General features: G+C 37.8%; 1 protein-coding gene across 1 annotated transcript; it reads left to right on the top strand.

Annotated features, from left to right (window-relative positions):
- The first annotated feature begins 4706 nt into the window (after window positions 1–4706).
- LOC149588806 (calmodulin-lysine N-methyltransferase-like) lies at window positions 4707–21427 on the top strand. The gene is made up of 10 exons (XM_089862184.1): window positions 4707–4971; window positions 7103–7278; window positions 9154–9215; window positions 9386–9446; window positions 10953–11007; window positions 12300–12424; window positions 13928–14002; window positions 15524–15587; window positions 17080–17208; window positions 18064–21427. Exons 1-10 carry the CDS (start codon window positions 4879–4881, stop codon window positions 18136–18138), a joined length of 915 nt encoding a protein of 304 aa, XP_089718310.1. The 5' UTR covers window positions 4707–4878; the 3' UTR covers window positions 18139–21427.
- Window positions 21428–22824: the final 1397 nt, after the last annotated feature.

Below are 22824 nucleotides of genomic sequence, written 5' to 3'. Positions count from 1 at the left end.
CGCGGAGCAAAGTTAGGGAGGTGGAAGAGGGGGGCTTTAGAGGGAGATCCGTCAATACTGTGAAAATTGTAGCCTAGGGACGAAAGAAAAGGTAGACTATAGTGTCAGTAGGTGGGATGGTAGCGCCGCTTGCTATATTTGGAGGAAAGAAACCGTGAACCCCTTCTCTTGTCTGAGGTTCAAGGGAAGGTACCGAGGGGTGGGTGCAAGGGGGAGGTGAGTAGCGGAACGGGAGGAAGGTGGTCGGGTGGAATGTTTGTTGGGGTGGGCCGTGGGGCGCCTCGAATAACGGACTGAACGCTTTGTTACCATCCCTAAAGATTTAACAATACCTGACAACTGAGAATTAATATTACAACTCCAGATTCTTAAAATTTCCTACGGAATACGAATGGTACGTAGTTATTTAGCATTGGCCGAATTGAACTCTTATCGTTTCAGCTTTAGAGTAACGTGAGAACTCGTACCCTTCTATCTCTTACTTCAGTGTCATGCCCCTACTGGAGGCGTACAGCTATTCACTATTCTCTACTCCCTTCATTACCTACCGGTAATTTACGCCGGTGTTTGGTAAATTACCAATTTGTCATACCGTAATTTACAATGGTAATTTACCGGTAAATTTCAAAACCTCTCCTCTCTGAGTAAAACCAGTACAGGTTTTTAAAGACTTGGAAAAATTTCTCATGTATAGAAGCATCTCAGAAGCCTTAGTGTGACGTCACCCAAGCTATTTGCCCATAGAGGGAAAACGGTACCAAACATGTCCGCCCACTACCAAAACTAAGCCGGTGACGTCACAACTGAGATAGCTTTATTATGTATAATTTCCCATTTTATTTAGAGCCTAATTTTATCGTTATTGGGCCTGATAGCAACTTCTTAACGTTAGCAGACAGAAAGACGACAAACCTTTAAACAATTTTTTGTAGGAAATGTATAGGCCTATAGTTGACGAACGAAATCATTGGAATATGATACTCCAAACTCCAATACTATCCCTATTATAGATAAAGTCAGGGATAGATTTAATTTTAGAAGTAGGAATGGAGAACGGTTAGTTCAGTCCGACTCACAGCCCAGTATAGAGCCCCTCCCTCCAACAAGTAACGAAAATTTTAAATTATCATCTTGGCTCACATAAACTACGTTTTGATGACGTTGTTGACGGGGACGACGAAAAATACGTAAGTTCTTTTTACCTCTGTCGCTATGACCCGCCTCTTGGAAGGGGGTCCGGGAATTTGACGCGCGTCCACATTACTCTGTTCTCCATTCCTAGTTCTAAAATTAAATCTATCCCTGGTCAAACGAAAAGCCTCCCTATAAATAGTTTTTACTAGGTGATGTTATGTAACCAGACCTAGCTTTGCACTACTGGTCAAACGAAGTAACAGAACAATAAATGAAATAAGTTAAATCGTAGGTGAAAAGGCAAATCGAGCGATTTTATAGATTCTTCTACTAATTATAAGACCAATTAGCATTGTGCGAACTATTTTTGATAGCTATGAAAAATGTATTACTATTTTTGATATTTCTTTTATTATTATAACGGTTGATGGTATTTTTTGGGTTTTTCTGATATACTAGTAGAGGACATTTTTCATTATAATGGTTTTGGAATTTTGTAGGGAATTTTTTTTCTATACATCGGTGGGCCTATATCTTCGGGCGCAAGCACGTGCACTACGGACATTTTGATTGTAAATCGGCGAGTAATAATTTGTATCGGAATTTCACAAAAAAATGAACATTAAAATAGCCGTTTTATTGTTTTATAAGTTCTTTGAAATTTTATTCAATTAAGCATATTTATTGCTAGAACCTCAGGCAAAAGTTAGAACATGCATAGTGAAACATCCAGGAAATAGATCCGAGTGATTTTAAAATTCAAATTATTTTAATGGATAATTTGAAAAAAGCACCTCCGTCCAATCGCGTAACGCCATGCCTTCTTGTTAACAAAATTCCCGTGGCACGCTCTATGAATGTTTCAGGGGGGACTAGTGTCATTATGTTTTAAAAACTCGTTTATTTCGGGTTTCTTTGTTTTTTCTTCTTGCCACTCTCTTTCGACATTTACTTCATAATTGAGGGATTCTAACTTGGTTAACACGATGCTTCTACCAAGAACTTATATCTAGTTTATTAGGGAGAAGATATAAGATGCCTAAGTATTCGCGCGTCATAGTCCCAGTCCCCCTTTCAAAATACAAGGAAGGCCGGCTATTTCGCCTCTCCTCAGTCGGAAAATAAGTCGTCATTCGCGTCGCACTGACGTTAGTTTTCAAGAACCAATGAGATGCTGGTTGTAATTTAGAGGCGGGGATTAACTCCGGACCTACGTTTGGACTGGAGATAAAGCTGGAAATATGGCCAATTTGTACCTGTGATAGAAACACCCATAATACTCAAATAATTCTCGGTTAATTTTACTAAATCAGTCTACTTTTTGTATTCTGCAGGCTTCTTTCTCTCTAAAGAAAGATTCAACCATTCTATAGCACCATCCAAAAGTTTATAAGATATGCTCCATAAGTATGACATTAACTCTACTTCGTAATGCTAGAGACTTACAGCTCGAGCTAGTTCGAGAACGACGGAAGCGAAGATTGACTATGTCACTCGGATTTGAAGTCCATCTTCCTATTTAGTCTGCATTACTAAGCCTTTGACAGCGCCTCACCAGGCGTCGCTTTACCCTGAATCTATGACGTTTCGAATACGTCACTTCATGACAAGCCCCTCAGTAACCAGTGACAAACTTATGGTGAACATATCTTATGACCTATGATAGCACATTTTGACTGATGTTATGATGCCTATAGTATTGAGGCTAAGGTAATTTCTGCGAAAAGAGCAAACGCCTGGCTTCTTCTGCCTCGGGAGAGGTCCGGTTAGCCCCTTTAAAAGAGCAGAGAATAAACATTTGTAGGCCTATAGTTGAAATAAAATTTTTGTAGTCAATGTCTAATCCATTCTATATGTTTTCCCACCTTTGAGATACCTGAACTGCGACTAGTATTAATTATTTCTCTAAATATAACCATAACGTATGCAATGCGAGCGAATCGTTCGCATAAAAGAACACCCACAACCACAAAGCTGCACACAATGAGATAGAATATATGTATTAAACCTAGAGTCTCAACGTGAGATCTCCATATCGACGTTTCGCGATACACTTTTTGTCGAGCAAGAATCTTTATCAAATACGGGTGGTGCCACCTATTAATCACTCGAAGAACTTTTTTATTACCGTCTGCTGCTATAATCTGTGTAACAAGCTGTCAAGATACTTTTTTAAACGTGTTAAATAAAATACGCTAGTTAAATAATAAAACTCTAGTCCTTTTTAATCTAATAAATAGATGATATAAAAAATCATAACGATGTTTCTGATTGCAAAAAGTTGTAATTAGTTCCGCTAGAGGCTCACAGATGGCGCTGTCATGTTTTGATAAACGTGCTTGATAAAAATGTGTTTCACGGTAAGCCGATTTGAATTGTAACTCTAGGTATAATACATATAGGCTATTCTATCTCATTGGCTGCACAACGAGTTGTCCGGGCTCATGCCACTGATGTGGCGCTATCTAGCGCTTCGTAAAGCAGTAATTTCTGAAATCAAGGGATCGGCCATTCAGAAATAAAACATGCAGTTTTTTTGCTAAGTCCCATGATTTATGTTTTTTTATATATTAGTAAAAAGTTATTGGGGTTAAAAAAATTTGGATGTTTAGATTTTTTTATTTTATTTTGGAATATTTCCGGATACTTTTATGGGATTTTGTTCTAAAAATTTTATACTAAATGATCTCCGACAGATTAGGGTGTTTCTGATATTTAAAAAATAAGTATAAGTGCTTAGACGTAAAAGTAAACAACATCAAACAATTCTTGATAAAGCACAATTTGGTAGGTGGCAGTTACTAAAATGCGGGCAGAATATGTGGCCATACCTAGCAAATGATAAAATTTATAAAATATTTAAATTCAAAAGCGATAACTAACTTAACCCGATAGACATTGCGCTTTATAAACATTCCATAGTTAAACGACTCAATTAGTGCACTTAAACTGTGTAAACAAAGTAGTAGATAGTATAGTAAAAATTTTGCTGAGTTATCTCATAGTCCACGTTATCTCGAAAGGAATTCCGTAACTTATCTGAGCGCCATTATCCAAGATTAAAATTATTTTTTAATGAGCATCAAACACTTAAAGTAGAGAAGATAAAAGGTGGAATTCATAAACGTCGGACGCAACGCAATTTAGTACAGGCGAAGGCAGGGCGTCGTGCGCAAAAGGCAGGATGTATGGCATTGTTTTCGCACGACGCCCTGCCTTCGCCTGTACTAAATTGCGTTGCGTATGACGTTTATGAATTCCGCCTTAACTTCTCTACTATAGAGTGCTGTCAGTTGTGACGTCAGATCCAAGGTTAAACGTCACGAGTCTGCCTTAGCAATGGGCGGCCATGACAGTTACCGTTTTTTCTTTATGGGAAAACAGCATGGGTGACGTCACACCGGCGCCTGCTGACAGCACTCTATTCCCAATTTCTAAACCCAATTTCTAAAAACATCGTTGATGGATAGTTCAGCGGATTTTGTTGGTAGTACAGCATTTTATGAAATGACCGGCCCCTCGTACGGAGGAGGGTTGTATGTCCCTGTACAAAAAGGGGTGAGGGAGGGAAGACATTTACATATCTCGGTCTGAGGAAAATGGCGTAGAGAGGCTGTGTTGTGCGTGCGTCAGGATAGCGGTTTCCAAAAACATGACGAAGATCCCTTAGTCGCTTCCATAAATACAGCAGCAGCATTTGCATTTTGGAAAGTGATGGGAAATGTTCAATCTCGGAATTGAAAAATGTCAGTTCCATCATGTAGTCATTCCAGAGAAAGTTTGGTCAACTGGCATGGAATATCAGTCGCCAAACAACGCTGGAAGATCCTGGCCAAGGTACGATCTAGGGACACCGCCGCCGAGGCTACCATTCAAATTTTTCCCAGGGATTGAATGAAAGAAGAAAAATTTGGAAAGCTGCTAATGGCATTCATTTTAATAAACATAATTTAAGTGCAGTAGCTAGGTTTCAAGCGCATACTGAAGTGTGCAATAGTCTAGCGCGAGTACCAAAGTAGTATGCTAGTCAGAGCATGTTTTTGGGGTAACGTAAGTGTAGTGTGGTGCATGTTTTAGTGTCAATCCAGGGTTAGTGCCAATTTTGGAGTGTGCGTTTTAGTGCGTGTTCGAATGTGCAGTATATTTTAAAGTGCAAATTCATGGTACTATAGTGCGAAATAATTAATCCTGGATGCTTTTTTAGCAACTCCTATAATACTCTTTTGATAGTACATGCTATGTTAAATTGAGTGTAAATTTAGTGTGCAAGTGCGTTTTACACTGTTGTTAAAGTGCCGGTGCATTTTCCAGTGTAAATTTTAGAGTGGCAATGTGACTCAAAATTTTGGGTGTGCTAGTGTATGATAAATCTAAAAAGTGTAAATTCATGGTACTGTAGATGTGCGTTCTAAAAAGTGTAAATTCATGGTACTGTAGAGGTGCGTTCTAAAAAGTGTAAATTCATGGTACTGTAGAGGGGAATCCTAAAAAAACAGTGTATAGTTCAGGTGCTATAGTGCAAGAAAAACAGCAAATTTTAGGTGCTATAGTGTAAAAGAAAAACAAATTGATATAGTGCAAGCGAACAACAAATTGCAGGTGCTATAACGCAAGCCAAAAACTGGAAATTTTAGGTGCTAAAGGTTAAGCGAAAAACAAATTGTAGGTGCTATAATGCAAGCCAAAAAACGGGAAATATAAGGTGCTAAAGTGCAAGCGAAAAACAAATATCAGGTGCTATAGTGCAAGCCAAAAGCAGGAAATATTAGGTGGTATAGTGCAAGCCAAAAACAGGAAATATTAGGTGCTAAAGTGCAAGCGAAAAACAAATTGCAGGTGCTCTAATGCAAGCCAAAAACAAATTGCAGGTGCTATAATGCAAACCAAAGACAGGAAATATTAGGTGCTAAAGTGCAAGCGAAAAAACAAATTGCAGGTGCTCTAATGCAAGCCAAAAACAAATTGCGGGTGCTATAATGCAAACCAAAGACAGGAAATATTAGATGCTAAAGTGCAAGCGAAAAACAAATTGCAGGTGCTATAATGCAAGCCAACAACAAATTGCAGGTGCTATAGTGCAAACTGCATACAACAAATTGGAGGTGCTTTAGCGAAAGCGGAAAACAAATTACAAGTGCTTTAGCAAAGGCGGAAAACAATTTGCAGGTGCTATAGTGCAAACTGAAAACAACAAATTTCAGGTGCTTTAGCGAAAGCGGAAAACAAATAGCAGGTGCTGTAGTGCAAACTAAAAACAACAAATTCCAGGTGCTCTAGCGACAGCGGAAAACAAATTGCAGGTGCTGTAGTGCAAACTAAAAACAACAAATTCCAGGTGCTCTAGCGAAAGCGGAAAACAAATTGCAAATGCTTTAGCGAGAGCGGAAAACAAATTGCAAATGCTTTAGCGAGAGCGGAAAACAAATTGCAAATGCTTTAGCGAAAGCGGAAAACAAATTGCAAATGCTTTAGCGAGAGCGGAAAACAAATTGCAAATGCTTTAGCGAAAGCGGAAAACAAATTGCAAATGCTTTAGCGAAAGCGGAAAACAAATTGCAACTGCTTATAGCGAAAGTGGAAAACAAATTTCAGGTGCTATAGTGCAAGCGAAAAACAGTAAATTACAGGTCCTATATTGCAAGCGGAAAACAATAAATTCCAGGAGCTATATTGCAAGCGGAAAAACAGTAAATTCCAGGTGCTATATTGTAAGCAGAAAAACATTAAATTCCAGGTGCTATAGTTCAAGCTAAAGGGCTTATATCGCGTGCTAAATGGAGTGTTAATTCTGAGTGTTGATATATCGCGAACTTGTTCCCGTCCAACTGTTGCTATATTCCATGGTTTTCTAGTGTATAGTTAGGTAAGGTGTCAAGGTTACAGTGCACAATGTACTGATTGGGAATACTCCTTTTAGTGCGGTGTTACTAGGCCCTATATTTTAACATTTTGTTGAACATTATTTCAGGCTCTTAAAAAAAGCCGTCTACATCATCTGGAAGCAACACCCGGCTCACTGCGCTCGTTCTCAACATTTGGCCTACTCAGGATGATTGCCTTGCACAGCATAGATCTAGATGAAAATAAAGGAAGTTGGTTCGAGTGTTTTTACACCGAATATCCCAATTTTCGACTATGGCTCAGGTAAGCGGATCTAGAAACAGGGTTCGTAGAAACAACTAAATAGTTGACAAAAAAATCAGGGAAAACTCAATAAAATTTAAGTGAAAACAGGAAATTTGTGGGCTTTGATTAAGTTTGATTTGAAGGGGTTTCTTCAACTATATAAAAACCATTCCCGTTTTTATTATTCGTAACTCCATATATGGGGAAAAACCTGGGAAAACTCAAGGAAACATATTGGGAAATACCCTGGGAAAACTCAAGGAAACATATTGGGAAATACCCTGGGTAAACTCAAAGAAATATATTGGGAAATACCCTGGGTAAAGTCAAGGAAATATATTGGGAAAAACCTTGAAAACCTAAGGAAATATAAGGGTGAAAAAAACCTTGAAAACTTAAGAAAATATATGGGGAAAAAACCTTGAAAACTTAAGGAAATATAAGGGTGAAAAAAACCTTGAAAACTTAAGGAAATATAAGGGTGAAAAAAACCTTGAAAACTTAAGGAAATATATGGGGAAAAAACCTGGAAACCTTAAGGAAATATGTGGGGAAAAAACCTTGAAAACTTAAGGAAATAAAAGGGTGAAAAAAACCTTGAAAACTTAAGGAAATATATGGGGAAAAAACCTGGAAAACTTAAGGAAATATAAGGGTGAAAAAACCCTTGAAAGCTTAAGGAAATATAAGGGTGAAAAAACCTTGAAAACTTAAGGAAATATATGGGGAAAAAACCTGGAAAACTTAAGGAAATATAAGGGTGAAAAAACCCTTGAAAGCTTAAGGAAATATAAGGGTGAAAAAACCTTGAAAACTTAAGGAAATATATGGGGAAAAAACCTGGAAAACTTAAGGAAATATATGGGGAAAAAACCTGGAAAACTTAAGGAAATATAAGGGGAAAAAACCTGGAAAACGTAAGGAAATATGTGGGGAAAAACCTGGAAAACGTAAGGAAATATGTGGGAAAAAAAACCTGGAAAACGTAAGGAAATATAAGGGGAAAAACCTGGAAAACGTAAGGAAATATGTGGCGAAAAAAAACCTGGAAAACGTAAGGAAATATGTGGGGAAAAAAACTGGAAAACGTAAGGAAATATGTGGCGAAAAAAAACCTGGAAAACGTAAGGAAATATGTGGCGAAAAAAAAACCTGGAAAACGTAAGGAAATATGTGGGGAAAAAAACCTGGAAAACGTAAGGAAATATGTGGGAAAAAAAACCTGGAAAACGTAGGGAAATGTGTCGGAAAAAAACCTGGAAAACGTAAGGAAATATGTGGGAAAAAAAACCTGGAAAACGTAAGGAAATATGTGGCGAAAAAAACCTGGAAAACTTTAGGAAATATATGGCAGAAAAATATTCAGCGCCACTGGCGGAGGGTCTGTAAACTACTCTCATAGAGACAAGGTAACTCTTACGAAGGTTCGCAGAATCAGCACCAGGAGGCTTGAGCGCGGCGCCATCTGACGGTGATTTTGCGAACCTTCGTAAGTAACCCAGCCTCTATGGGAGTAGTTTCCAGACCCTCCGCCAGTGGCGCTGAATAGGAATAAGGCCAATTGGACAATTAATAGACTCAACCAAGAAATAAACAAGTTGGCCTAATTGGTCTAGTCTCCATCTAAGGGATAGGATCACGTGACTAATGAAGTTGACTGTAGTACCATCTATCGTTGAGCGACGACAATAAATCTCTTAATTTTTCTGATTGGTTTAGAGTCTGACTCTCGGGGGTAAAACGGGTTCTGCGCATGGCAAAATCAATTAAGCCAATCAGGTTATCCCTTTCTCGTCTCAAAACCCGAGCTCGAGATCTGAGCCTTGGGTCTATTCATAGCCCACTCGATCACGCGCATGAGAGTATAATGTTTGATTGTTTATTTCGTTTCAGATTTTTATCAAATAGAATAACGATAGAGGATCTAAAAGGTTTTGACAACACTGGAAATATTTGTACGTACGCGAGGCCTTGTTTCCGCTTTTCTAACCATTTTAGCTTTGCCGAATCCCTAGCAATCCCTACCCGAGTATCTTAATTCGAATCCCTAGTTCCCTTAATCTAAATTGGAATTATCTAACTGGCGCCATTTTGGTGGTTTGGGTTTTCTCACGCTTTTCTTCAGGTATTTGGCCTTCGGAAGAGGTATTGGGTTACTACTGCCTGAAAAATAAAGAAATGTTTTGGTGAGCTTTCGCTTTCTAAACCCATTACGCGATTGCCGCTATTGCCTTTTTCCCTTTTTAAAATAATTAAGTTACGTGAGAATTTGATCTTTTAATTAGTTCTTACATTTTTTAAAAAGGACCTATATTCTAAATTTTAAGATAATTTCAGTTAAGTTTTATTTTATGTTCCGTTATACTGACTACAGTTAGAGTAAATCTCGGCTTCTGTGGCGCCCGTACACAAATTTTACCTTGCCAAAGGCATTAGCCAATCAGAGCTCATCCATTAACTCCGCCCATCGACTGTGGGAGCATCTAGTGGCGTTTGTTTAAACTAAACCACAGTTTAGACTTGCTTTAAAGCAAATGTTGGCTTCTGTGGAGCCCCTAACATTCTGACTTATCTTCTACACACAAATTTTACCTTGCCAAAGGCATAAGCCAATCAGAACTCATCCATGAGGGCTAGGCTTAGTGGGCCAGTTAACTCCGCCCCCCGACTGTGGGAGCATCTAGTGGCATTTGTTTAAATTAAACCACAGTTTAGACTTGCTTTAAAGCAAATGTCGGCTTCTGTGGAGCCCATAACATGCTGGCTAATTAGCTTCCACACAAAAATTGCCTTGCTAAAGGCAGGAGCCAATCAGAACCCGTCCATGAGGGCGGAGCTAAAACTAGCCTTTGCTAAGCTTAGCGAGTTAGTCAACTCCACCCCTCGATTATGGGAACATCTAGTGGCATTTGATTAATGCATAAGTTTATAAGATATGTTCCATAAGTATGACACTATCTATACTTCGTAATGCTAGGGACTTAACAGCTCGATCTAGTTCGAGAACGACAGAATTGAAGTCCTACACTCGGTGGTTAATTTTGCAGGACTTGCATCTTCCTATTTAGTCTGCACTACTAAGCCTTTGGCAGCGCCTGACCAGGCGTCTCTTTACCTCGAGTCTATGACCTCACTCCGCACTTCATGACAAATGCTCAGTACCCAGTGACAAACTTATGGATGAACATATCTTTTGAACTTACGTTCAAACTAAACCACAGCCGACACCGAGACTTCCTTTAAAGCAAGTCTCGGCTGGGGTCTAGTTTAAATACGGGCCACTAGATGTCACCACAGTCAAGGGGTGGAGTTGACCGGTCCTAAAATATTATTGGCTATTCATTGCTAAGACTCCCAGACTATTATAGTAAGTTTAAGACTCACAACTGCCAAACGATTCCTGGTTGGAAAAAACTCGGTTAGTTGTTAAGTCCAAAGATCTCGGATAAGTGGCTGGCTTTCTCTTTTTGCCGTACTTTTCTCATAAGTCCGGTCTGGGACGGACAAGAAGTGAATAATCTTTAGTTTAATTGGAAAGGAGTAAAATTAACGGAACATAAATTACAAACTTTGGTTGGCATACGTACATTGCTCGTTAAATTTATCAAATCATGCTCTGAAAGTATTTAGGCATCATTTGCGCTTATTAATGAATTTTTAAAAGTGACGTAATATTTCTTAACGTTGAACAGGGGCAAAAGCGTTTGCGAGTTAGGCGGGGGAATGACTTGCCTCAGTGGTTTGGCGGTAAGCCCCTTCACATCAACCTCTAACTGTATTTACCTCCATCTCTTCTCTTGGTTGTGTTACGTATTTAATTTCTTGTATAATTATATTTACCCTAAGCACGTATATATACGTTTTATATAATCTTGATTGTGAATTAGTGTATCTTTGTGCACTCTCGAAGTATTGTTGTGTATTTCTCGCATGTTTTAACGTAACTACTTAATTTTCTCAACTACCTAACCTTTTGTCTTCTGATTTATTAGTGAAGCTTTAATTAACTAACATTAATTGTAATTAATTATCGTGAAAATTTGTTAATTAATTTCTATAAGAATTTTAGCAGACGACGTATAGTTTCCGGTGAAACGAGCATTAGTTTATCAAATTAGATTGATTATTATAGTATTATCAAAATTAACAGTAATTGCACCTAAAATCGTCGTTATAACTTTTCCACGCGCATTTCGTTGGACGATTTTGAGTCAAAAATGTGCTATTTCCAAAAGTATATAGATATAAAACCAAAAAGTACACTTCATTGAAAGTTCCTCGCACCACGTAATGTGAGTAGCCCTAACTCCTTTACCACAGAATAGTGTCAAACCCCCTCTGAGTATGATTAGATTACCTTCCTGACCGTCGCGCAGGGAACTAGCCGTGAATAAAGCTATCTCACTTGTGACGTCACTGCCTAGGTAAAACGTCACGGGCTTAGCTTTAGCTGTGGGCGGCCATGTTTGGTACCGCTTTGGTTGTATGGACAAATTTCACACTAAGGCTTCTGATATAGCTCTATAGGCTCTTAAAGTGGCAGATGCTAGCTCTAGTACCAAAAATTAACGTTTGTATCGCTAGCATAATGTACTACTTTCTATAAACCTATGACGTCAAGCAGCTCTTCCCTGATTGGTTAGTTCCTGTAGGCGGTTGAGAGGAGGGTAGTTTGCTTATTTCAGTTTACATGTCGTCTACAGCCATGGCAGGGGATTGTTAATGAAGTGCACTTTTTCTTTTTATCTCTATACACTTTTGGTCATTTAAGGCTCGAAGTGCAATTTTCATGAAACAAATTGTGCATTACAAAACCAATAGATCAAATTTGGATCCAAAATTGGTCAAATTTGATCAAAAACTTTGGTGATCAAGTTTTATATTGTCCAGCCAGCCATATTACTCTTTTCTCCTCAAATTGATGTAAAGTAGTATTATTTGTCGTAAAATTCTTGTGGTCTTATACTTTATGGAGTATGACTGTTAATTTCGTTACGAAGACCTAAAAATGGAGGTGGTACGCTACCTTTTTCCCACAGGTTGCGGCAGCGGCTGACGCCAAAGAAATTTTCTTAACAGATGGCAATATAAAATGTGTTCAGAATGTACAGCTAGCCATAGAACACAATACATCCTGGTTTGGGACGACTGATGTTAAAACCAGGTATTAATAACTTAAGTTTAACTTAAGGAGTGGTTCTTTAACACAATTAATGGAAGGTATGATGGGGGACGGAAATAGGCACAAAGCCCGTGATAAATAAATATCAACAAAAACGGATTTATGTAAGAAGAACGTTGAACGAAAGAGAGTATAGGGGAGGAGTGGAAGCTCCCCCGCTCCAGAAGGCTAAATTACAATGTTGCCCCTAAATTATACTAGTGGTACCCTAAAAAAAACGGCCTTTTTCTAAATATAAAAGGAATTAAATATTAAAAAAAAGTAAATAAATTATCTCTTATTAGAAAATCATAATAAGCGTTTAATTAGTCTTAAAAACGAGGACGCCATTGGTTTAGTGGCGTCTGCTAAATCGAACCTCTTACCCCTACCTTAACTCTCTCAGTCTGTGAAAATTCAACCTATCCGGTAGGGGTAAGAGGTTGATTTAGCAGACGCCACTAAACCAATGGCGGGTGGTGCAGTGGAACTCGTTTTTCAGACTAATTAAAAGCTAATTATTTTGTATTATGAGATCATTTATTTATTCTTAATATTTTTCCATTTATTTTTAGAAAAGACCGTTCTTTTAAATTAAGGTATAATGTTATGTTGCCTGAACTTTTCCTTTAAAGCAATTTTATTTGTCGGTGGTTTAGTTTAAACCAACACCACTAGAAGCTCCCATAGTCGAGGGTTGGAGTTGACTGTCACACTTAAGGTTCTTTCAGACGATCCAACTTTTTGACTCAGCTTGATTGGTCAACTCGAGTTGAATCAACTAGTTGGATCGTGTGAATAGAAGCTGGATGAGTTGGGTCACTAAAAAGTTGGCTAGGAAAAATTGCTGACTCAACTTTTCAAGTTCATTTCTCCAGCCAATCAAAATGAATTACAAAAAAAGCCTTTTTCGCGGGTTATTTTCTAAGTGCCAAGGTAGGTAGGTGGCGCTTAAAAAGTTCCATTTGGCGGTAAAAGTTTAGTCGTGTGAAAAGGAAGGATTTATTTCACTTTTCCCTTCAAAAGTTGGGCAAGTTGATACAACTTTTTGACCCATCGAGCTGAGTCAAGAAGTTGGATCGTCTGAAAGAGCCTTAAGTTAAGCAAAGACTAGTTTTAACCCCACCCTCGTGTCGAGTTCTGATTGGTTCCTGCCTTTGACAGGGTAAAATTGGTGATTAGAAGATTAGCTAGCGTGTTAGGGGCGCCATTGGAACCGACACTGTTATAATAGGCTATTTCAATGCTTTGCAAAGCTTAAAATAGCATTGATGGTGTAGTTGGGAATCTCCCGTCTGCTAGATGGCGCTGTGGTTGTAATAAAAAGGGGCTTATTTTTTAACATGACGAGTATAGGAAGAGCTGTGAAAATGTTTTACGTATTTCCGTCCCTGACTAAGCTCGATAGTTCGCCATTGGTAATTTAAAAATATAGTTTCGAGTGTTATCTGAATCACGATCCCATTTTGAAATAATAGGAAATGACAATATGCCTTATTTTTGCAGACTTCTTCGATGGGATGTTGACGAAGACATGAGTGACCTGAGATCTAGATTTGATATAATACTCTGTGCAGATTGGTAAGTCATCATAACTGCTCCAGAATTAATTACATTAAAGCATACATATACCACATGCCGTGAGTCCATGACCATGATCCCTGTCCTAAAAATAATCTGAAAAAATAGTAGAATTTGACACCACGACTAACAGGATGTGTAGTGGAACTAGGCATTATATCTCTCTCGAGTCGCGCATGAGCACGTGAACTTAAAGCAAAGGGCGGGGGTCACGTGGTTCCCCTACAAGTTGACTTTCCTTACGAACCCCTGATTTGGCTTGGCGAAGTATAGTGGGCGGGATTTATAAATGCGGCCCACAAATGCTTCCTGCCTCTGCCAAGCCAAAACTGGAGTTCGTAAGGAAAGTCAACTTGTAGGGAACCACGTGACCCGCGCTTTGCTTTAATACCGTTTTCCATTGGCTGCTAGCAATCTGCCACCATGGAGCAATATTAAATTAGACATAGGTGCATTTAACGCCATTTTAAAGGTACTTTCGTTCTCAAGCCAAGAAAATTACTCCATAGAAAATGGCAATGGAAAACGGCATTAGTGTAACAAATTTTTCGCTTTCCCACTGTTACCTTGGATGAAAAATAGTTACACTTGGATATATCAGTCGACAAATTTTTGGACCACAAATGGCTTACGCGACCTTCGCGCCGCGTAGTGTGAAAATTTTGAAACTCCCGTAACAAACAAGAAACACGTGTTTAGTTTAGCCAAGGCCTAGGGCTATTTAAACATCAACTTTACTGGTTTCTTTTATTATAGAAGGTAATTATATTTAAAGTATAAAGTCACCTACTATAATAATTAGAAGAATAATAGTTCATCTTTAAAACTTCCATAATCATAAATCACCGCATAAACAAAAGCCACTGAAAACGATCTTAACCCTAACCGCCGTTTATTTTTCAAATTCAAACGAAATAAGAGCAGAAGACGTAACAAACGGAAACCAAAAAATAATCATTTCCGGTAAAAACAGCTTGTCGCGTTACCAAATTTCGAACCCCTCTAATGCGCATCCGCGACCGCGGCCAGAAGCACACGTTATACTACGAGTGATATATCCAAGTGCAACTATTCTTCATCCAAGCTGTTACTGACTTGCCAAGGCGTCATTTGTCCAAGAAGACATCACCATCGATAAAGAATGCGCGTGACGAAATTTAAATTTGTTTTCACGCTATAGGATAGGCAACTCCATATGTCCGATGATAGCTTATTCCGTGTATACTCTGTTGTCAACACGCGCAAAGCTAGTTCTCTCTCCAACGTAGCTTTGTGCGTGCTGACAAGAGACGATGAAAATAAGGTTTTTCAGGATTTATAATATCCGAGAGATTTTTGGCTCAAAAGCTATAGTTCGAGCAGCCCATCTTATAGCGTGAATTTTTTTTTATCACGCGCATTCTTTATCCATGACATCACACCAAACTAGTTGTGTTGTGTCTGGCGTTACTCAAAACTTAGTCCGCCCAATCCCTTCTAATATTTATTCATAATGTTGATATGTAAATGTTTCTTTTGCAGTTTGTATTTTGATGAAGGTAGATTTCCATTAGCAAATACGATTTGGAAAATTCTTAAAGGAAGCGTGAGTATCCCCCTGTATATATTAAAATAATAAAATATGATTATAAAGGAAAACACTTGTATATCCCTTTAAAGCGAGTCTCGGTTGAAGTTTAGTTTAAATAAATGCCACTAGATGCCCCTATAATCGAGGGGTGGAGTTGACTGGCCCTCTAAGCTTAGTAAAGGCTAGTTTTAGTTCCGCTCCAGTGTGGTTCTGAGTAATACAATTGTAATTTTTTAGTTTTTAGTACATATTAAAGTTTTCAGTACGAAAAGTACGATTTGATGTTTGAAAGTACATTTTCAAATTCCATTTTTTAACATTAGCGTCTATGGGACGACAATTACGCCGCTAGATGGCGCCAAAAGCCTTTCGTTGAGGGGGAAGGAAATTTTAAAACCCCCAAGGGGGGAAAAGTACGTTTTCAAAAAGCCTCCTATTGGGGTAGGCCTAGTACGTTTTACTATCCCAAAAATCAAAGGAACAACACTGTTCCGCTCTAATGGACGAGTTCTGATTGGCTCCTGCCTTTGGCAAGGTAAAATTTGTGTGTAGGGGTGCCATAGCCTAGGAGCCGCCATTTGCTTTAAAGCGAGTCTCGGCAGAAGTTTAGTTTAAATAAATGCCACTGGATGCTCCCATAGTCGAGGGGTGGAGTTGACTGGCCCACTATAAGCTTAGCAAAGTCTACTTTTATTTCCACACTTCGTTTACTAAATCTGATTGGTTCTTGCCTTTGGCAAGGTAAAATTAGTGCACAGAAGATTAGCCAGCATATTAGGAGCGCCATACGAGTCAACATTTGCTTTAACCAGGGATTCATGTAATTTTAGAAGCAGGAATAGGGAACGCTTAGTCTTTACTTCAGTCCGACTCATAGCCCCTCCCTCCAACGCATAACGAAAAGTTTAAACTATCTTATTGGCTCACTTAAACTACGTTTTGACGACGTTGCTGACGTGGACGGCCAAAAATACGTAGTCGATCCATTTTACCTCTGTCGCTACATGGACTAAGCAAGGACCGATGGCAGCCCATAGAGCCCCATACTAAGCGACTAAACAAGCAATGTTAAGTTTACTTCCCCGTTTTCAGCCCCAAAATGCAGGAGGGGGGGTTATAAAAAACACTGAGTCAAATGCCGGAAAAAGCGAGCGCCATCTAGACAAAGTAAGACGTTAGCTGCTTCCCTCTTTAGAACGTTGATTCCCCCATATGCCCCCCACTATCCGGTTTGCTAATATCTGCCGCTAGAAGGCGAATTAACAAGTATTTTTCAACTTTCTCCCTCTGCCATCCGTCCTTCAGTATTGCTTTGTCCATGGTCCCATGGTCGCTATGACCCGCCTCTTCTTTCATACCCCCCGTCCCTGCCCCGGGGAAGGGAGTCCGGGACTTTGACACGCACCCACATTATTCTGTTCTCCACTCCTACTTCTAAAATTGCATCTATCCCTGAAAGTTAACAGAAAATTAACGCGCGTTATCTGCTTAATTACATTTCCAATAGGGCCTGGCAATCATTCTAGCTCCCAGCAGAGGCAAAACCTTTCAACAATTTGTTGATTTAGCGCAAGAAAGATTTCAATTCGAACGATTATTAGTATACGATACTCACGTTTGGGACCTACATAAGCAGGTTAGAACTAAGCTCTTCCTTCAGTTAGTCTTTACCCATAAGATGTATAAGATATGTTCATCCATAAGTATGACGTCACTACCAATACTTCGTAATGCTAGAGGCTTACAGCTCGAGCTAGTTCGAGAACGACAAGCGAAAATTGACTACATTCAGTTCCTAAGTCTGTACTAAGTCTTTGACAAAAGTCTATGACCTACCTCATTCACTTCATGACAAGCTCGCAGTGACCAGTGACAAACTTATGGAGAACATATCTTATGAACTTACCATGGATAAAGAATGCGCGTGAGAAAATTTGTTTTCACTCTACAGGATAGGCAACTCCCTATCTCCGACGACAGCTTATTCTGTATATACTCTGTGACAAAATCGGTTGAAGCACGTGCAAAGCTAGGTCTCTATGTAACGTAGCTTTGTACGTGCTGTCAAGAGACGAGATACTTTAGGATTTAAAACATCCTCGAGTTTTTTAGCTCGAGTGCATGCACGGACCTTTAGGCCTTAGTTTCAAATACGTGTGAAATTGCATTGCCTACAGCCTACTACACGTATTTGAAACTAAGGCCTAGAGGTCCGTGCATGCACTCGAGCTAAAAAAACTCACGGATAGTTTATATCCCGAAGATCCTGAAGTTTTTGGTCTCTTGACAGCACGCACAAAGATAAGTTACATAGAGACCTAGCTTTGCGCGTGCTGACAACCGATGTTGTTACAGAGTATATTCAGAATAAGCTGTCATCCGAGATAGGGAGTTCCTTATCCTATAGCGTGAAAACAAATTTCCTCACGCGCATTCTTTATCAATTAACTTACGTTTATCTAATGCGATTCTTTTTGGAATGCGACCGTAGTTACTAGACGAAAGCTCGGACATTTACGACGAGAATCTGCATTACCCTCAGATGTTGATCCTGAAAAAGACATGATACTGTATGTAAGACAATGCCGATGAAATAAGCAAGCGTATGGGCCCTAAATCAAATCCTGCGAAACAGATAAAAGAAACACTATGTACCTAATTTATACATACAATATTGAATCTCCAGTTCAGATTAAGGTTTTTCTACTAATAGTTTTCAGGGAAATACTGGTGGTACATCGTAAATAAAGTGGCACCACAAATCGCTTACTGCCCAATCCTCCCCATTGGACAATAATCGTGTTAGTTCTTGAAAAATCCGTCAGCGCTGTGGCAATAAGGGGTAAAACCATTTACCCCTGGAAATAAGCGACTTGCGTAGGCTACCACTTTAAAAAGGAAGTTAAAAGTACCATTTTAAAACTGTCAATTGAATTTTTACTAGCTGCATTATGCCATTTCGTGAAATGAAAGCCGTACAAGGTCTCTTCCGTTTTCTTGTCCCTTCTACACCCAGTAGACATTTTTTTCTGTTAAAACCTGAAAATTTCAAAATAGGCCAAAATGGTCAGGGAATTTTAAGAATATCAACAGTCAGGGAATTTCAATAAAATTGCAAAAATATCCGTGGTTCGATCCACCAATGAGTTAGAATATATGTATTAAACCTAGAGTCACAATGTGGGATCTCGAGATCGATGTTTTGCGATACACTTTCTGTCGAGCAAGAATCTTTATCAAATACGGGTGGCGCCACCTATTAATCACTCGAAGAACTTTTTTATTACCGTCTGCTGGTATAATCTGTGTAACAAGCTGTCAAGATAGTTTTTTAAACGTGTTAAATGAAATACGCGATTTAAATAATAAAAACACTAGTCCTTTTTAATCTAATAAATGGATGAAATAAAAATCATAACGATGTTTCTGATTGCAAATAAGCGAGTAAAAGTTGTAATTAGTTCCGCTAGAGGCTCACAGGTGGCGCTGTCATGTTTTGATAAACGTGCTTGATAAAAACAATGTGTATCGCGGTAAGCCGATTTGAGTTGTAACTCTATCTATCTCATTGGGTTCCACCATCCAGCTAATTAAGCCGATCTATAAAAATTTATATTAGGCGTATTATATAATACAGCTATTAAAAATATCTTGAAGAATGTCCAAATCTGAGTATAATTAATACAAAAATATAAAACAAGCGAAATTAACAATTCACTATGGAAAATTCAGAAATTTTTATAACGCAGCGTATTTGATTACCGCTGCAAAATATGAAAACCTCCATGATTGTTAGATTCCATTAGTGTACCTATAGATGATGTATTTTATATTATTTTAACTAGTATACGATATATATATCTACTATAATATAATAATAATTATAAAATCTTGATCAAAAATGGTGGTTGAATCAAATGATCCCTATAGCATCGCAATGCAGTCCGTGATAGATATGGTCCATTTCTGTTGTTCGCCATTTTGTAATTAGTTTTTTATTGGGTCCTTGTATTTGAGAAACGTAAAATATTGATTCAAATTTCTGGTAAATTATTCTTACGAATGAATGTATATGACTTTGAAACAGGCCTAAATTGATATTTTCAATTTAAAGTACTTACAATGGACGTAAAGCATTACGAAATGAATATAAGATGAAAATGTGTAGTCAATAATTGAGCTAGCGTGTCACGAAATTAACTTTACCGTCAATTTAAAGCAAATCTCGGCTGTGGATAGTTTTAGCTAGCTCCGCCCTCATTCAGGGTTCATACAACTTTTGGAAAACAAATTTCCCTGAGATTTCCAGGTTTTTCCCCTATATGGAGTATCCTATGGAACTAATGTTAACGAAGGAGGGGGGGGGCAAATAGGACTATAACATACTCGAAGGGCATCCCCGTATCTCTAGTAGAACCAGAGTTATGAGCCTCCAAGTATAGTGTAATGTTAATCCTATGGAGGGTATGTTTATGAACATTTTTCTTAATTACTCGGCCCCTGTTTGTCGTAGTCCTACGTTTTTAGTATGGTTGGATGGGGGCGAATTGGACTATAACATACTCAAAGGACATCCCTTTATCTCTAGTAGAACCAGAGTTATAAGCCTCCAAAGTATAGTGTAATGTTAATCCTATGGAGGGTATGTTTATGAACATTTTCCTTAATTACTCGGCCCCTGTTTGACTCAAATTTCCCTGATTTCCCTGAATTTTACTAAAAATTCGATAATTTCAATGAATTTTCCCTGAGGTTTTTGACAATTATTTATTTCCCTGATTATTCGAGGTTTTCCTGGTTTGTATGAATCCTGCTCATTTAGAGGTTCTGATTGGTTCCCGCCTTTGACAAGGCAAAATTGAGTAGCATCGCAGAAGCCAGTATTCGCTTTAAGTAGTACTGAACTGAATATTAAGCGTTTAATTTATCTTTTAAAAACCAAGCTTACATGACTACAAAATATATTCGGTTTCGTTGCAACAGCGTTGATCTAGTTACAAGAATAACTTATTACGTAAACCCTTTTTTTCACATTCCACTATAATTACTTGCTCAATTTCTTTTATACACAGTTATTTATAGGTAGGTGTACAACTATAGGACCAGTTTCTAATTAATTTATAGAATGTATTCGCAGTATTTACCTTTTTAAGTACAGAATTTTTGATATTGCACTGAAAAATGTGTAGTAGATTCTCAAATACTAGAATGAATAATTAATATAAGTGGTTTTTAAATAATTATCTTTTGCTAAACGCTGTCAGTGTTAATTACTAATAGACAGGGTTCGAAAAAAACCGGGTTTTATTGAGAAAAAAAAAACCAGAGCCCACCGGGTTTTATTGGAAAAAACCGAAAAATAACCCGAGACCACCGGGTTTTATTTAAAAAAAATCTCGGGCCTACCGGGTTTTATTAAAAAAACTCCGAGCCTACCGGGTTTTGTTAAAGAAAAACCCGAGCGTACGGGGTTTTATTGAATAAACCAAAAAAAAAAGAAACCCCGAGCCCACCGGGTTTTATTAAAAAAAAAAAAAAAAAAGAACAGAAAAACCCCAGCCCACCGGATTTTATTAATAAAAAATCTCGAGCCTACCGGGTTTTATTAATGAAAAAAAAACGAGCCCACCGGGTTTTATTACAAAAATAAAAAAAACCGAGACCACCGGGTTTTATTAAAAAAAAAAACACCCGAGACCACCTGGTTTTATTAGAAAAAACACCCGAGCCCACCGGCCTTTATTAAAAAAAACCCCGAGCCTACCGGGTTTTATTGAAAAAATAAAAAAAACCGAGACCACCGGATTTTATTAAAAAAAAACCCCGAGCCTACCGGGTTTTATTAAAAAAAAACCCGAGCCTACCGGGTTTTATTAAAAAAAATCCGCGCCTACCGGGTTTTATTGAAAAAATAAAAAAAAACCGAGACCACCGGGTTTTATTAAAAAAAAAACCCGAGACCACCGGGTTTTATTAAAAAAAAAAAAAAAACAACCGAGCCTACCGGGTTTTATTGAAAAAACAATAAAAAAAAAAACCCCGAGTCCACCGGGTTTTATTATTTAAAAAACCCTTTGGGGATTTTTGCATTGTAGAAATTGACATTTAAAGTCACTGCTTAGTAAAAAAAAAGTCTAAATGTTTCTTAAAAAATATTAAATACTTTTGAATTTGAAGCAATAAATATAAAATAAATATGTATAAAATTCTAGCATTCAAATTCATTAAAATTGAAGATCTTAGTCATGGGTTTTTTACGGTGGGAAAAACCCAATAAAACCCGTGGGTTTTTTAATTCGAACCCTGAAAAATATCACATATTTTACAATAAATTGGAAAAATATCTATTCAGGCCTGTAAAAACGAATAAGTCCAATGAAATGGAGATCAAACTGATCAATTGAAACTCGGGGACAGAGTGTATAATACCTGATCCATAGGTTTTGCGCGTAAGTTACCCCACAGATGGCGCTTTTAAGTCTAATTCAGTTTTCCATAAATATTATTATTTAAAAACTGGATTTTATTTCATCTAAGAAAGAGATTGTTTTGGTGCTACGTTTACCGCTTATAAAAGCAATCCTACCACTTATGACGTAAAATACGTCACTGCACCTTACAATGAAAAGAACCTCTTAAGTCGCCTGCTAAAGTATTCTATTAATCTCATTGGTTTAATTATTACTTTTGAACTCCAAAAAAAATAAAAAAAAAAAAAGAATCTTCCAAAAATTTAGGAACATTATCGAAGAAAAAAATCAATCAATTAATTGTGTTTGTGCGCATGGCGCGTGACGTCACTTAAATATTATTAGAGGTACATAGTGTTTAATAATTAAAATCCCGAGTATTTTAATTAATTTAACGAGCCTGATTTAAATCAGGGGAAAATCCTAGTCAAGTTTTATTGTGTTTAAGAAGGGTAGTTCTCAATTGGAGTGTTATCAAAATATATATATATGAATATCATATTTTGCTATTAATATTAATATAGCCATTATATTAACTATATCAAAATTGATGCCTTGTTAATACTCTCTTCCTTTTTGTTTTTAACTTAAAATATTATTTTACAAAAAAATAGAGCAAAAAACAATAATTTAGAAGCACGTACGTCACACACTGTTTTGAACCGTAGTTTTAGTTTTCATTGATTGACCCATTTTCTCTGTCAGGGTCATAGAACATTTTCCACTGAACTATCGCTTAGAACCAACCCACTGTAGTTTGGCCCTACCACACTTTTAAGGGG

The sequence above is a fragment of the Phalangium opilio genome, unplaced genomic scaffold (genome assembly GCF_054372755.1).
Source record: "Phalangium opilio isolate 3A_F unplaced genomic scaffold, DU_Popi_V2 ptg000537l_1, whole genome shotgun sequence".
In the NCBI taxonomy this organism is placed as follows: Eukaryota; Metazoa; Arthropoda; class Arachnida; order Opiliones; family Phalangiidae; genus Phalangium; species Phalangium opilio.
Note: the sequence above shows the minus strand (reverse complement) of the source record. Positions and strands in the feature narration are given on the sequence as shown.